The sequence below is a fragment of the Lithobates pipiens genome, unplaced genomic scaffold (assembly GCF_037356315.1).
Source record: "Lithobates pipiens isolate NorthernLeopardFrog02 unplaced genomic scaffold, aLitPip1_a1.2 Scaffold_3, whole genome shotgun sequence".
NCBI lineage: Eukaryota > Metazoa > Chordata > Amphibia > Anura > Ranidae > Lithobates > Lithobates pipiens.
In genome coordinates this window covers 106,260,065-106,275,836 of record NW_027507790.1, presented here as the reverse complement: position 1 = coordinate 106,275,836, position 15,772 = coordinate 106,260,065, and the positions used below count along the sequence as shown (strand labels likewise).

At 39.5% G+C, this 15,772-nt stretch overlaps 1 protein-coding gene across 3 annotated transcripts in view; it reads left to right on the top strand.

Moving 5' to 3' along the window:
• SLC12A2 (solute carrier family 12 member 2) overlaps positions 1-15,772 on the top strand; it is a 155,864-nt gene that overhangs the window by 92,129 nt on the left and 47,963 nt on the right. For all 3 annotated transcript variants that reach the window (XM_077462143.1, XM_077462140.1, XM_077462141.1), the window contains 7 exons: positions 4,824-4,951; positions 5,033-5,117; positions 6,858-7,006; positions 10,281-10,388; positions 10,749-10,872; positions 11,965-12,066; positions 13,088-13,243. In XM_077462143.1, the coding sequence (XP_077318269.1) occupies positions 4,824-4,951; positions 5,033-5,117; positions 6,858-7,006; positions 10,281-10,388; positions 10,749-10,872; positions 11,965-12,066; positions 13,088-13,243 (852 nt within the window). The remainder of the gene's footprint in view (positions 1-4,823; positions 4,952-5,032; positions 5,118-6,857; positions 7,007-10,280; positions 10,389-10,748; positions 10,873-11,964; positions 12,067-13,087; positions 13,244-15,772) is intronic.

Below are 15,772 nucleotides of genomic sequence, written 5' to 3'. Positions count from 1 at the left end.
CTATGTATGGTGTAAACACATTTCTTACTACCATTATCCTGTTACTGTGATGTGCTAAGATAACTTCTAGTTCTAATCTTCCTCAAGCCCCTACAGTATAATGACCAGTAGACTTCTGGGTAGGGATGGGCACAGGCGTGTTCGCACACTCCATGTGCAAAGCCCGCCAGGAAGTCGGAACGGCTCTGCGCTAATCACAGGCAGTGAGACATTTCCCGGTCCCTGCAGTCGCACATTGGGAAAATGTCTCACTGCCTGTGATTAGCGCAGTGCTGTGCTGACTTCCTGGCCGGGCTCTGCACGTGGAGTGTGCGAACACGCCCGAGTCCATCCCTACTCCTGGGTAAAGAAGAGTGTGTGTGTTTTCACTGTAATAAATGAATCGGTTTCAGTAGCATCCTCTTTTTAAAGTAGAATATTCTTAACTACTTAAACGGAAGCGGTATACACTTCAACAAAGTTTTTGGGATACATGTCTTTTGTCCATCTCTTCTCACCCTTCTGTTGCATTTCCTGCCTCTATTACTGGAAATGACTGGCTGTCATAATGATAGCTGGTAGTTGCTTTGTGTTATACCCCAGGAGTGGCTGTCAAAATACAGCTTCTCCTGTGTAAAATTACATTTGCAGACAGTCTGCAGATCTACATATGACATCACTTATAAAAACCTTGCAAATTAAAAGGTTTCTTTTAACCCCTTGTTAAGCCTTAAAGTGGAAGTAAACCCATCGATTTAAACAGTTAAAAAAAAAAAGGCATGCCGGGAATGCTAACTGCACATTGGCTGTGCTCTCAGCCAAACTATCAAACCATCCAATGGCTGGTGTCATAACGAATCACATGTGCAGCACCATTGCAGTTGAAGATTAAACAGAGGCAAAGATGGCAGCTTCCTTGGCATAAAGCAATAGATGAGTTTACTTCCACTTTAACTACCCTAATCGGCACTAATTAACAGCTTCCTCCCCTTCTCAGCTTCAGTACTTGTTTCAGTATCGCACGACAAGGAAACATGCAAAAGGTGAAAACAGATGTTTTTTAATTTGCAAATAGCTTTGCCATGCTTTGTACTAGAAAGATCATTTTAGTGTTATTTCAAAAACAGATTATAGAAAAGGAGTATCATTTTATTTTACTGTAAATCAATTTTTGTTTTTTACGAATGCTGGTCAAAACCGAATTAAGCCTTTTTTTTTTTTTTTTATTACCTGTGTTTAGCTATAGTTCCATTAGAAAGTTCAAGTATTTTTGCAAAACAATATTAACAAAATAAAGTTCAGTTACCCACCCTTTCCCAAAAATAAATAAATAAAACATTGTATGTGTTACTTTGTATTATTAAAGTCAAAGCTACATAAACAGTGGCATGGAACTATAAAACTGTCTTTGGTAAATAAGGGGTATACAGGTACAAGAGCTGAAATTTTTATAGCCTAACAACAACCTAAATATTTTTTCTCTTTCGTCTTTTTGTCTCTTTGAGGAACACAGCTTGAGCAACCCAAGGTTGAAGCAAACTAGGAGTTATAAAGCAGCCTATAGGAAAATTGGACACTAGGCACATCAGAAACTGAAGGCCTTGCACCTTACACCTTGCTTATTTTTGATTAGTGTCTCTCAGATTTGAAGTGTTTTCTTCAGCTTTGCTGTTTTTTTTTCTGTGTGATAGGAACATATTTACTACTATCAACATCTGATGGTAGATTTAAGCCAGATATTGAAAGCCTGGAAGGCTTTCTAGTTAGTCAGCAAGTGCATGTTTTCTCCAGTCGTTATGTGTACTGGGGTTCTCTCTGCAACCACCCTGAATTCTTTTAAACAGCGCTAACATATCATAGTTGCTCTCAAGACGTTTTTTGTAACAAAACGTGTTGGGCAGGGCATGTTGTCATGACTTTCATGCACACACGCACTGGGTGTGGATATGGATATCGGCATTTTAACTCGGAGCACATATGATTTGTCTTTGTTAGTGTTGTATATGAGCTTTGTTTAAAAGAATGCACATACTGGGGAATAAATAAGAATACTTAAACGGGGCTACACTATGTGCAGTGTGCTTCCTTTTAATTGCATGCCCCGTTTTGAATGTGGTTTGTTGGCTTGGGAGGTGGGTTGGGTGAGAGTCCTGTAGATCCTTTTGAGCCATCCATTGGATTTGTGTCTATATTCAGCTTATGGGAGTCCTGTGAGATGTCTGAGATCTCGGTGTGTGGCTTAAGGTGTTCCAGAGCAGGCGAGATCTTGGAATAGTGGTTTAACCACAAGCTCTGTTCATACCTCCTCTATTACAGGGGTCATAATATAGAGTAAGCAGTTCTGATATCCTTTCTGGTGGCGGTGATTGGATCTGATCTACTTCAAAGGATCAAGGGCAATTTAGTCATACTCATAGAATCTAGATTGATCTGAAAGAGTGCAGTACATTGACTTAATTTGTCTCTTTAGACTACAATTTGTGGCATTTACCACATTGCCCAGATCTTTCTCTCAAGGACCAATCCCCACCCTGCTTCATGTTCACAGTCTGTCAACCTGGCTGTTGAAGCCCAGGGTTTGACAGACCGGGGGTTTTCAGATTAATTATTCCTGACTTTGCTTAAAGCAGTAGTAAACACTGCTTGGTGACTTGTACCAACAGGACAGCTTATAATAAAGCTTACCTGCAGGTACAAGGAATAGCCTCTAAACATGCACTGTTTAGGAGATATTCATGCTTTCTGCTGCCAGTGACTTCACTAATTCATGCACACTGCCCCCTGAATAGATGGCATACTGTGAATGTCATTCATTCAGAGCTCTGTGCCACGATCGTGGCTTCTATGCATGGGAGTGATGTCATCCTAATTCGGCTATTCAAATGTCTGGAGCCCGCGACCCTAGAAGGAAAACTGGGTGAGGATGAAAGCTCTGTCATCTGTCACAGTGTGTTGCTTGGGGGCTTAATTTTAAGGTAGATCTTTCATAATGTGCTGGTCTGTGGTGCATACTAGCACACATTATGCTTTCACTTGCCGGGAAAGTTTTTTTTTTATTTTGTTTTTTCTTGCCTCTTCTACTTTAAAGCTTGTACATTTGCTTTCTACACAATTAATCATTGCATTTCAAAGTTTTTATTCTCACTGATGTTTGTGGGGGATTTTCCTCTTATGCCATTTCGATGGGAGTATGCTCCCTGCAGTCAGGAGTAGAACAACATTTGGCCTTGGCACCATCATAGGTCAGGTGTCTGCATCTATTTCTTTTAGATGTTTTCTTGCTAATCTATCAATGATTTGTACTTTACAAGGATTTACACACATTGCTCCCCCTTTGTACCACAATTTGTTCCCTTCTAAACATCTTTTTCATGTTGCTGCCTTGTAAGGCAGTCTTCTTGTGCCTAATATTTGTAAGAAGGGTTTCTGTGTTCTGTATGGAGCTCCATTTGATCTTCGCAAAATAGTTGTTTTGAGATCAAAAAACATCTTTTTATTGAACGTGGTCTCTGCATTCCCCCTTAATCAGGATTTTTTTGTTCCCTTCCCTGTGTCCAGCACTTGTTTCTCTAAGGAGATTTCTTTGCATGGATGTGGCAAGGACTGTCGGGGTTTTCTTTTCGATCACTGCTTCCTAAATTGATTCCCTGTTTACTATTCCAAAATGTCCTAAAAGAGGTTCCCCGGCTTCCAGATCCACTTTTTTTTTTTTGATAGGTTGTTGTGCAGGCCTATTAGTTGTGAGTTCTTTGTGTTTTGTCCTGTTTAGGGCCACTGCAATGGTGCAGTGAGTGGTTCTTGGTATTTTGGTCATCAGGTCGCTATCACGTCACATCTGTAGGCCTGCTACTTTATATGGGGTGGATGTCTCTGCCTCTATTAGTTCTAGTTGTGAGTCCTAGAAATTTGCTGTTTAATGCCTTTGGTCTCCCTTTTGCATTGGTTTTCCCTAGTTGGACTGGGTTACCTATGTTGATATGCTTACCTCGGTTTGGACTGTATTTGGAAATCCCCAGGTTTCTTATTTTTCATAGATTAACATCAAGCTGTATCACTCAATGGACAAGAGATGAAATATGATTGTTGTACTCACTGTAAAATCCTTTTCAAAAAGTCATTGAGTGGCACAGCTTCCCCTGCTTATATGCTATTGTCTCTTTGGATTCCTTGGTCCAACTGTGCAGGTGTGAGGTGGGAGAGGATAAATCCATGAAGGGACTGACCTTCAGTTTTCTATGTGCCTAGTGTCCATTTCTCCTATAGACGGCAGTAAATCCCAAAGTTGCTTAATTATCATCAAGCTGCATCCCTCAATGGAGATGAGGACTTTTCCCTGAGTGTAAAACCCCTGTATTTTTGTTCAGAAAGACTTTGGAAGAGTAAATACCTATGTTCAGTTTCACTGCTGTCCACATAATTTCATCCTCACTTCCCATAAGTGCTTTATTATAATGTGTTCCCTTAATGGAGAGATTTCCCATCACTTTTGTCCTAATGGAAAGTGAGGGAAAAACTCTCCCCACATTGAAAATTTAACTGTAGTTCTAACCCTTCCATTCCATGTCCACTCTGTCTAGTTAGATTATATTTATTGTGATAGTACAGTACGTTTGGAAAAATTTGGGTTGTTGGAATAGGTAGCTTTTGGTTTTTCAATGGTTTCAAAAGACAGAGTAAAATAAAAGTTAATTTTTATTTAGATCATAGGTCTTCATGTGTATTCATACTGCTTCATTTTATTGGATTGTATCTCTTTAGTATCTTCTGCAGTAAAACTATAGATATTTACTTTAATGCCAGTACACATTAAGCACCACACGTTTTCTTCCTTTCTTTTTCTGAAGCTGAAATATTCAGTGAAAATTTTGGACCAGCCTTTCGAAGTGAAGAGACATTCTTTTCAGTCTTTGCCATTTTTTTTCCTGCTGCAACTGGTATCTTAGCAGGAGCTAATATCTCAGGTGACCTTGCGGTGAGTATTTTCTCAGTGTGTGCTAAAATAACACTATCTTTTAGAGCTTTTACTTTATATATGTGTTTGATTTTTTTACAGGACCCTCAACTAGCCATACCTAAAGGAACCCTTCTGGCCATTCTTATAACAACTATAGTCTACATGGGAGTTGCAGTATCTGTGGGTAAGAATTCAATTTCTGCTTTGTGTGTGTCAATTTGAAAATCGTCGTTACTTGTATTACCAAAGTTTTAGGAATAATGATTTACTTTAACTTTTATCTATACCATATATATTTTCTAGTTGCATTGCCTTCCAGGAATTCGTTTTTATGTCTTTTAGACCACATTCATACTTGAGTTCAGTGTCTTTGCTCAGTTTTACAGGCATTCGTACTAGCGATGGCAATTTTGAGAGTTAATGCATTCCTTTTATTTAAGTAAAAAACGTTTAGGCATCAGTATTGGCACCCCTCCCCTTATTACCAGAGTACCTGAGTCCTCATTCGATCCAGCCCTGTGCGCGCCTGCAGCTCTTGTCTACCCTCACTTACATGTTTCCATGGTTTCCACTGCTGTCAATCAAACTCATTAACGAGGGAGCGGAGGGCAGGGAGAAGTCCCGCTGTCTGCGTTAACGCGGCAGTGGGGCTAGGGAGTAAGCACGCAAAAGTGCCCTCATGGGAACCAGTTTTCCATGGTGGCATTAGACAGAGGGGAGGGGCCAGGAGTGCTGGTGGCAGACCCTGGAAGAGGAGGTTCAGGGCTGCTCTGTGCAATTCCTTTGCACAGAGCAGGTGAGTATAGACATGTTTTTTTTTTTTTTTTTCCTTTATAATTACTTTGAAGGAGAAGTGTGTTTTTTTTTTTTTTTGTTTTTTTTTTTCTTTTCAAAATCATAGCTACGTGGGTGGATGCACCTCATTCTGATGCTGCGTCTGTCCACCGCCATCTCTAAGGCTGAGAACTGAGAGCTCAAACACTGACTGTTCTCCCCATAGACATCACTGTCTGCTCTGCCACTCCAGCGCTCACTGGAGCGCTGGGCTGTGGAGGGGGTGGACGCGGTTTGCTCAGGCTCTCAGCGGCTCACTGACAGGCTAAGCCAAATGCCAGTCCAGGTTCCTTGGTGGATCCTAACCATATGATCATGATATTTTCAGAGCTTGGACCGGCTCTTCGCGTAAGCTGACAGCAGGATTTAGTCTGTTGTCAGCTGAAAATAGGGCACATTAGTGCAGAACAAACTGCACTCCTGTGATCCACAGGAGAAGTACAGCTTATGGCTGTACTTTTCCATTAAGTATTTTATTTTAATTATTTTTAGCCAGTCGAAAACTTGTTGCTAGGGAAAGCAAAACTCAAGTTTTTTTCAGGTGTTCCTAGTGAAATCTGTTGAGGCCAAAAACACTTGTAGCTGAAAAGAAGTTTCTGTACTTTTTAAACTATAAATTCAAGCAACACTATGCTCAGGAGTGAACTGGCACACCTGTAAATGGATTTTTGATGTTGGGCATTTTGGCGCTCTTGAACCATAAAATGTTTAGGTTTGAATAGGGCCTTTGTCAAAAATTAAATAAAATAACAAAATCAATATCTCCTTTTAATTTTATTTTTGTTAAGCAGTATTTTTGCTTATTTTTCTGCTGAATACACATTTGAAATGGTCTTCAAAAGGGTTTGTCACTCTATTCCGCCATGGTGCTTTTACGCATGTCATTTACATGGTCTGAAGGAGCAGCCTTAAAAAAGAGAAACGAGCACAAAAGAATAAGGGGAATAGGCTCCCCTGGAATAAGTACACCTCCAAAATGCATTTTTAGAATCGAAAGGAAAGACCATGCACTTATGACCGGTCATATATTGACTTTTGCACTTTGTCCTATTGTTGCTTCAACAAGTTTGTTCTTTCTGTTGTTCTGCAGGTTCATGTGTTTTACGCGATGCATCGGGGAATGTTAATGACACCCTTTCTGCAGCTGTGTCGAACTGTACTGATGCAGCTTGTAAATTAAACTACAATTTCTCATATTGCAAACCTGACTGTGAATATGGACTCATGAATAACTTCCAGGTAAGGGATTGTTTGTTTTTTTTTTTGTTTTTTTTTGCAGTAGGCAAAAGGGAGCAACAACTTCCAGGTAAGGAAGTACAACAGCCCCGTCCTTGAATAATACTGAGCTTTTGAAATAGAAAATATACATTTTAATCCTTTTTATGTATAACAATCATAATTCTATAATGTAATCATCTTTTCAGAATGCTGCGATAAGAGTTTTTTTAGTTCTGATTGTATATATTATTTTATGGCTTGGTTAAAATATGTATCACCAACATTTTTTTGTCATTGGGTTGGGAAAGAGCAGAGAAGGGTAAAAACACTTCACTGTCTAATGTTTGCTTTCTTTAGCTATTGTGCAAGTTTCCCTTTACTTTCTGCTTGAAAGACACAACAGGAAGTTAGAGGAAATCACTCCAAAATGAGGGTATATCCTCTGCTGGACAGTTGTCACTGAAACAGGTGTCTGTATTGGAGAATATCTCTCCTCTTGTTTCTGCGATAACTCTACAACTTTTGGATTTTCCATCACTTTCTGCCCTGTTTCTTCAGGGAAGATGGAGAATCTCCCCAGTAGGGACACATGCAGCAGTAACATCTGACAGGGTTTCCAAGCCTTCCACAGTTTTTAGGAATGTAATGTAAGGTAGTTAAAGATGATGTATAGTGTCAATAAATAAACACATACCTCTATGCTGCAGCATCGGTATGATGCTGCAGCTGTCCATGTCAGCTCTAAGCCAGAGGACTGATCACATGACCGCTGATCACTCAGTTCTCATTCTTTTCAGAGTGGAGAGCAGTGGCTTTCAGTCACCACTCTACTCCTCTAGCACTCACTGGAGTGCCAAGCTGGATGGGTGCAGATGGCTTTGACTTTCAGCTGCTTGCTGAGAGGAGTAGCCAGATGTCCATCAGCAGTTGGGTGGATCCCGCCAATATTGGGATATAGGAATCCTAAAGCCTGGAGTGTCACTGCAACTTGCGCTGGTAGCAGGCAATAACCTGCTGCCAGCCAGCTCCAGGTCACAGGAGTGCAAAAGTGCACTTCTGTGACCCATAATAGATGTATGGCCAAAAAAAGCTTTGGTCATACTTCTTAGAAAAGCTGGGGTTTAGTATTTATTTTTGGGGGGATACTGCACCATGCATGTAATGATGGTGTGTATCCCACTGTCTGCAGGTGATTGCTTCTGCTTAAAGTGGTTGTAAACCTCAGACATGACATATGATCAAAGCATAGCACTCTATAGTGTGTGCTTGTCTCAATTAAAAGCACTAAATATAATTTCTGTCTACTATTTTCTTTTCCTCTAACAGCATTAATCGCTTCTGAAATTTTTTTCCTGACACCAAAAAAAAAAAAAAAGTGACGGAGAGGGACCTCAGGCAGATTGACCGCTTTAGCTCTGTTCCTGTGTGCTGTGTGTGTGGGGGGTCCCTTCCCACCAATCAGCTTTCAAAGCTCTCCTCTCTGAGCGCTGCACAGTGTAACTTCAGCTTTCCATCTCCGATTTTCTGAACTCTCAGACAAGCTTATAAATTCAGCATTTTGAACAGATGCAGAGAAGATTGCAGATAGACAGCTACAATTTATGTAGGAGGCTTTGTTTAATCTCTGTGCATCCCCTAAGTATAGTCCATTCACTGGGTACATGGAAGGGTTTACAACCCCTTTTAAAATCATCCCTGCAGTGTTTCTTTCACAACTTCCAGATACTACTCTGAGCATCTGTCTTCTAAGGCTGTGAAGGTTAACAGCAGCCGCTGTGACCCAAAAAGACAAAATTTAGGTGCTACTCAGGTGTAGAGGTAAAGTATAACTAGACCGCTGTGAGTACAGGCAGGGAGCTTGTCCTAGCTCCAAGCTACAACAATGTCAATGGAAAAGATCCATAAGCCACATGTCATAAAGCAGACCTATGTGCATGAAGTGATATGAATGGCAGCCTCTGCCAGGTCACACCCTCAATGTGTTTAATATAAGGACACTTACCTGTCCAGAGATCTTACAGTGTCTTCAATCGAGCCAATTCTTTAGTCGGCTTCGGGCGCAGCCATTGTCATCTCTAGTAAGGGAAATGGAAAATGAAACTTTGCAACTTCAAGGCCTGTTTCCTACAGTGCACGATTCGCACTGCTCTTATGGAACCTGTCATCCTGGCATGATTCATTACGCCCATTCACACGATGGATTGTAGGTGTGTAGTAATTGTGGGTTCTGTAAATGGTGGAAAAGGCAGAAAGAGGAGGGTGGGTGGTGCAACTTGAATCAGAAGCAGCATCTGCTATTAACCTTCACAGCCCTGGAAGACAGCTGTTCAGAGCAGTATGTGGAAGCTGTGAAGGAGACATTGCAGGTATGTTTTTCAGCAGAAGCAGCTGCCTGCAGGTAATGGGATACACACCGTTAGGGCTTATTCACATGTGGTCTACATCATAGGGATTAGATGCATTCAGCTTTCAGTTTTGTAATGTGACTAAATGCATCACTGTGGTATTCAAAGGAGCCATACACACAGCTGTGTCTACAAGAGAAAATGTGTGCTGCATACAAAAAAAAGTAGGACACGACTGCATCCAAGGCTGCACAGATCTTCTAGCTTTGCCTGCAAGAATCTGCCTTCCATGCAGAAAATACACATATTCCCGTGTGAAGTCTTTTACATAACTAATGTTCAGTGCTGTATCCCAAAATATATATATACTACAGCTTTAAGTGGTTATGTAGAAAGTGCAGTAAATCTTAAAGTGGTTATAAAGCAAGAAGGTTTTTATCTCTTGTTCTATGCATTAAGATAACAAAAATATTCTGTGTGCAGCAGCCATCATCAGCCCCGCTAATACTTACCTGAGCCCATCTCTATCCAGTGATATTGCAGGAGTGTCTCAGGTGCCTGAGACTCTCCCTCCTGATTGGCTGAGACTGCAGCGTGACGCCATTGGCTCCCGCTGCTGTCAATCAATTTCAGTGAGCCAATCAGGAGAGAAAGGGGGCAGGGCCATGGCTCAGTGTCTGAATAAACACATGGAGCTGCGGCTCACGTTGGGTACTCAACAGGAGGCAGGGGCCAGGAGAGCCAAAGAGGGATCTGAGAAAAGGAGGGTCCGGGCCACTCTGCAAAACGACTGCATAAAGCAGGTAAGTATAACATGTAAAACAACACAAGACTTTACAATGACTTTAAAAGCTAATCTGATTTCTGTTTTCTGTAGTCCGATAGTTGTCCCCCTGGGGTTTTAAAGCTTGTCTTAATATATCCATTTGTTTTTTTTTTCTATGTTTCAGGTCATGAGCATGGTGTCTGGATTTGCACCACTTATTACAGCTGGAATCTTCTCTGCTACTCTCTCTTCCGCTCTTGCATCATTAGTGAGTGCACCAAAAGTCTTTCAGGTAAGAACGTTTACTGATAAACGCTTTTAAAGCTATTCGTAGAATGTTGCTGACCTTTGGGACTCAAGTGTGCATGGTTAACAGTGGGGGTGTATTATTGCACAGACCTTCCACATTTTTGGCCATTACTCACCTAAATCCTACTTGCAATATGTGTAGCAGGTTCAGTAGGTCAGTAACACTAAATTGTGTGGATTTAATCAATTGGGGCAAGATCCATAAATATGGAAACAACCGGCGGAACCTGTCTTGTCAGCTCAGGTTTACATTCTTTTAAGGAGCCTGCCTAGTTTTTATATTATGTTTGTAGCAGAGGTATCTTCCTAAATCAGCTGTCTATTTTATTTTTTAATCTTCCAGGCCTTGTGCAAAGACAACATTTATCCCGGTCTTCAAATGTTTGCCAAGGGATATGGCAAGAACAATGAACCACTGCGTGGCTATCTCCTTACATTCCTAATTGCACTAGGATTCATATTAATTGGTGTGTATTTTTATGTTTGTGAGTCTAATGAGTAGCTGGTTTGCCTGCTGCTCATTCATAGTATGTGATCAAAAATAAATGATTGGACCCATGAACAATTCTGTATAACCTGACATGCACAATTGTACAGACAATTGTTTCTCAGTAACCGCCTATGAGGCAGTATTGGGAGGGCTTAAATACCTTAATGTATTCAGTGCATTAGATAAAAAGCCTTATGTGTTCTGCTCTTCCCCCCCACCCCACCCCACCTAAATACCTGACCTCGATCCAGTGCTGTGCCTGAGAACAGTAGTTCTCTCTCCTTGCAGGCCATGGAAGCAGCAGGGGGAGCCATTGGCTTTTGGTGCTATCAATCACAACCTGTGGGATAGAGGAGGGGGAGCAGGGCCAAGCCACGCTGCGTGTGGCAATGGACACACAGAGCACAGCTTGGGAGTTAGCCCACAAGAGTGCCCCCATAGCAAAACTCTTGTCCTAATGCCAGTTGTAAGGTGGGAGATGTCAGGAGCACAGGCGGGGGACCCCAAGAGAGGAAGCCTAAGGCTGCTTTGTGCAAAACCATTGTACATGGTAGGAAAGTATAACATTTTAGTTTAGTGAAAAAAAAATCTCTTTACAATCACTTTACTCATACTTGCTTTATCAGCAAAATTTAGGTGACTGTTGAACTAAACATAGCTACTAGTAGTGCCATTGAAGATTACTGGTGCCGTTTTATTTTTGGGTATGAGAAAGTTAAAAAAAACAAAAATCAGTTATGACTAGTGATAGTAAATGTAGTGTAGCTGGGAAATTCTGGATTCTGTTCAGTCGGGGAATACAGTGGGTAAATTTAGAGATGTTTTTCAGCATGGTAGCAGGCATAGAATTAATTTGGACGTACCAAGCTAGTGTTCGTGTCTGCCTTATGAGGATGGGAGAATAGGTACATTTTATTGTAGTAGAAGACTTGGGTATGTTTAGTTTGGCAGTAGGCTTGAATATTCATTCTGCTAGTTAATGGAAGTAGTCCAGTTTGGCTTTTTTCACTTTGCATTGGGGTAGCTATCAAATAGAATTTTAAAATGCTCTTGTTTTTCTCTTTCCTAGCTGAACTAAATGTGATTGCTCCTATCATTTCAAATTTCTTCTTGGCATCATATGCCTTAATAAACTTCTCTGTGTTCCACGCTTCACTTGCCAAGTCTCCAGGTAAGGCTGAAAGTTGTTTTATTTTATTTTTTATTCTTTTGTGTGTTGTGCTTTTCATCAGTTTATTGGATACTTTGGATGGCTTGTGTGTTGAGAGTAAAAAGCACCTTTCTGTTTACCGACCAGGAATGATTTAATCTCTTAGTTTACCATGACGACTCTATTCGATCATCTGTTTACAAACTAACTCAAATTATGGTTTTATTTTTAATGTAAATTCAGCAAGAACTCTTTGTCTGTTTTTAGTTAATATTTCTTTTAGATCTGTCAATGTAAAAATAATTTTAGCTCTATGAATCTGCTATGTGTATGTCTAGAGTAGTATGCATTCTGCCCAAAATGGCAAAAGGGGCCAGTTTTACAAGGAAGAAAGATGTTTGACAAACTGAATTTTTTTTAAAGTCAACATGTTAATATAATTTTCAGCAGAATTCTGGAGGCAGAGGAGGGTGGAGTGTCACTCCTAAATAGTTTTTTATTTGCTTTAATTTTCTACTAAGGTATACTGACTGTTTATGGTAGACCATGTTGAAGTAAAAAGGCAATTTTTTAACATTAATACTTTGAAATATGATTTTTTCCAAATAATTATTACAAGTCAATGATATATGGTTGATAAATATTTTGGTTGATCCTGTTTTTCCCCCCCCCCCCCTCACGGTAACTTTGTAACCTATTATACACTGTACATTTTTACCCCTGTAAATTTTTAATTAGTATTTTTTTTTTACACTCATAACTTCTGAAAGGTATATGCAACTTTGTCACTGTGATATCTAATTCAAATTTAGATCTGGAATAAGAAAAGTATTATAAAACTTGGTAAAAAAAAATAAAGTATAAAATGTATTAAATATGTGCAAAGGGCAGAAGCATGTGGTAACCATTTAAAACCCAGCTTTGTGTCGACAAAGTATTGGAAACTGATTCTTGATTAAGCTCCGGTAGTTACTGTTGTGTCCTATTTATTATTGCTGTTCATAGCAGATTGTTATGTTGTACGTTTTTTTTTTCCCCTTAGGTTGGCGTCCAGCCTTTAAATACTACAACATGTGGGTGTCACTCCTCGGAGCCCTCCTTTGCTGTGGCGTCATGTTTGTCATCAACTGGTGGGCAGCGCTTTTAACATACGTCATAGTTATTGGATTGTATATATACGTTACCTATAAGAAGCCGGGTAAGTTAAAATGATGATAAAATCTCGTTTTTTTTTGGGGGGGGGGGGGGGGGGTTTACCTTTAAAAATAAGAAACATGTTCTACCTACCTGCTCTGTGCAGTGGTTTTGTACAGAGGAGCCCAGATCCTCCCTCCGTTGGCGCACTCGGCACCTCTCTCCTGTCGAGTGCCCCCCACAGCAAGGAGCATGCTATGGAGGCACCCGACCCAAGCCACAGCTGTGTCTCCATTTAGACACTGAGCCACTGTTTGGCACCGTCCCCTCTCTCTCCTGATTAGCTAACTGACTTTGACAGCAGCGGGAGCCAATGGTGCCTCTGCTTTGTCTCAGCCAATCAGGCGGCCGAGGCAATCGTGCACATCGCTGGATCGAGATGGGGCTCGGGTAAGCATTAGGGGGACTGAAGGTTTTTTATCTTAATGCATAGAGCTCAAAGTATCTAATGCATTAAGATAAAAAAACATACTGCCTATACAATCGCTTTAAATTTCCACTAACCTTTCACTGCAGATTCAGGACTAGTGTACCCAATTATAGCAGATTCAGGGCCAGTGTACCCAATTATAGCAGATACAGGGCCAGTGTACCCAATCACAGCAGATTCAGGACCGGTTTACCCAATCACAGCAGATTCAGGACCGGTGTACTCAGTCACATCAGAATCGGTGTATTCAATCAAAAAGCTTCATTATTGGTTAAATTACAAAAAGTGTTAAAAATGAAATCCTATGATGTACAGCACTGATGGACCATATTACCATATATAGTATACCACTTTTAACCATTTTAAATTAGTGTATTAGTAAAAACATTCCATTTGATCACACAGTGTCCATATTATTAAAATGTCTATATAAATAAAAAGTCCTTTATATATAGAAAATCATATTCTGATTCTGTGAAACCTTGTCCTTAATATAAAATGCCAGAAAGAAAATCTACTTTAAATGCACTTTAATTTACATTATTTATAAGTGGTATGCTATATATGGTAATATGGTCCATGAGCACTGTACACCATAAGATTTAATTTCTAACAATTTTTGTGTTTTGCACAGCAGCTAGATTTTCTTTATATTTAGTACAGGTGTATTTGGTATATTTATTATTGGTCATATCACAGCAACATTTCACTATAGATTGTTGCTGCACCTGGGCCTAAGTTTTTTTTTTTTTTTTTTTTTTTATATAGCATTTTAAACCATTTGTACACTTTATGTATGCGATACACATGTTATATTGTGTTTAGACTTTATTTTTTTAAATAATATGGTAGGCACCATGTACCTTCTTTCAGCAATTATTGTTACAGTGATTTTTTTTTTTTTTAATATGCAAGAGGACATTTACTATAGTGAATAGCTTCACTGATAGGTGGCTATTGCATTTTGTTTAGTAGCCTTTGGGAGAAGCGTTCCTGTGTGAGGATTAGCTAGGATCTCATTCATAATGGGCTAAAGAATGCAGAGGGTTTAACTGTGAGGTTGCACTGGTCTGTGTTGAGCTGTGAAGCTATTTGTAGTATATCTCACCCATCTGCTGATTTTGAGGTATTTAGAAAATATTTATATCAATGGAAACTATTACATAACACAGCAAGAATTGGATTGGTCTGATATATGTAGCTTTGCAGTAGCTTATGAAAATGACAATTATGTCTTTTATGTGGCAAAAAAAAAACTTTCTTTTTTTTTTTTTTTTTTTTTTTTTTTTATAAAGATGGCTTTTGCTTTCTGATAAGTGTGTTATTAAAGAAAGGGAATGGAACACATTAATCATTTTGGATAATATGTATTCATTATTTTATGTTTAGACTCTCAATCATTGGAATATGTGCCCACAATAGGAAATGTACAGTACAGGTTTAACTTGTTGCCCTGCAGAAATTGTTCGTTATGAATACTTTTGTATTTCAGTTCATAAAACCGTTAATTTTTTTTTTTTTAATCCGATTGTATTTGTTTAGAAAAATATTTTCCTTTTATCATTTTTTTTTTTTTATCCTACTCTGTAAGAAGTGTTATAAATCTTCAGTGTTGTTAGGACACAATCCATTTGTAAAGATAACCACACAGGATTTTTCGACCTTAAAGTAGTACTAATTTGATTGTAGTGACTGACTTTCAATAGGTGTCGATTAAGGAAAGTGGGAGGATGGGCAGCTTGGTGATAAAATACCAGGTTGTGAGATAAAAAAAATAAAAAATTATGAGGACATAAGATTTTCAATCATTAGATGAAATAAGCATAATTGTTAAAATAACACAACCATCTTGGTAAATTAAGCCTTCTGTTTTGAGGAGCATTCCAAACACAACTTGTCAAAATCTGTGTCAACTATTTTGTGATGGCAACAAGACAACATGGGAACACTTCTTAGTGGACATTTATTGTTATTGTCCATTAAGGAACACTGATGTTAGCAATTCTTGGACATATGGAGTTATACTGCTGCCTACAGGAGGACACTGGCAAACAAACATTAAGCTAGCCTCTGTATAACTCTGCCTGCAACCGCCATGCCTAG